This window comes from Gavialis gangeticus, unplaced genomic scaffold (assembly GCF_001723915.1).
Source record: "Gavialis gangeticus isolate Ggan-Ray unplaced genomic scaffold, GavGan_comp1, whole genome shotgun sequence".
Lineage (NCBI taxonomy): Eukaryota > Metazoa > Chordata > Crocodylia > Gavialidae > Gavialis > Gavialis gangeticus.
Window position 1 is genome coordinate 97,839,219 of NW_017729022.1, and position 927 is coordinate 97,840,145.

The following is a 927-nucleotide window of genomic DNA, read 5'->3' on the forward strand; positions in this document are numbered from 1 at the left end:
CCTTGGTTCCTGTCATTTTTGACAGGGACCAAGGGCAGATAAATATTAATTTTCTAAATCTTTTAGAGGCCCCATGGGCTGGATAGAATGACCTCACAGGCATCCAGCCCACGGGCCATATTTTGCCCACCCCTGGGTTAGAGGGCCACTATCAGACAACTTCTCTGGTTTTGTTTTAACCTACAGTTTGTCACTATGCGCACTTACACACATGCAGGGAATCTACTCCAATGCTCTGAAAACCCAGTGAATTGGAGCAGACTCAATTAGTGCAGGTCAGCACTGAAAAAATGGCGGCAGTACGCTTTGAACTAAAACACGTCCCTTTGCGGGGGGCTTCAGGCAAGGAGGGCAGGCAGGATTGTGTCAGGTCAGACTTCAGGGCAGCAGCTTGGCTGCTTTCCTAACACCATTCCCAACGCCCTCCCTCCTTTTTTTTTAAAGGAAAACAGGTAAGAGGCAGCAAGGGGGAGATGACAGGTTCATTTGAGAAACAAGAAAATGGTAACTGAGGTGAAGTAAATCTGACAAGGTGTGGGGCTAAGATGAACACGGGGTATCATGGTAAACTGCCCCAAGAAGGCCGGAAAATAAGAGCAAGGAAGACCTCTACTGTCCTTCCCACCCCCGGCGCTGGTGGGAGGGTTCCAGCCCACGTGACCTCCCCCTGCCACCCCGCTCTCACCATCTCGCCGCCACGCGCAGCAACCGGCGCCCAGTGTTTACATCGCCCCTCCGTTACCCCGGCAACCGGCCCTGCCCGCCTGCCCTTGCCTCCCCGTAGATTTCCCAGGGGTCGGCACGCTCCTGCCGTAAAGACGTAAAGAAAGCAGGTGCCGTAAAACGTACTCCGCTGGGGCTGGGCGGCCGTGGCAGGTGAGGTACGGATCCGGGCTCACTTTTCGGCGTGAGGTGCGTCGGGACGCT

The 927-nt window shown here is 54.7% G+C and overlaps 1 protein-coding gene across 3 annotated transcripts in view; it reads right to left on the bottom strand.

Moving 5' to 3' along the window:
* The window catches only part of CASC1 (cancer susceptibility candidate 1), a 91,798-nt gene that overhangs the window by 88,054 nt on the left and 2,817 nt on the right, over positions 1-927 (bottom strand). The window contains exon 1 of one of the 3 annotated variants that reach the window (XM_019515686.1): positions 686-746. The exons of 1 other annotated variant lie outside the window; for it this stretch is intronic. In XM_019515686.1, coding sequence (XP_019371231.1) covers positions 686-688 — 3 coding nt within the window. In that variant the 5' untranslated portion in view covers positions 689-746. Of the gene's footprint in view, positions 1-685; positions 747-927 lie in introns of those variants that run through there. One more of the 3 variants, XM_019515685.1, reaches the window with a different exon arrangement.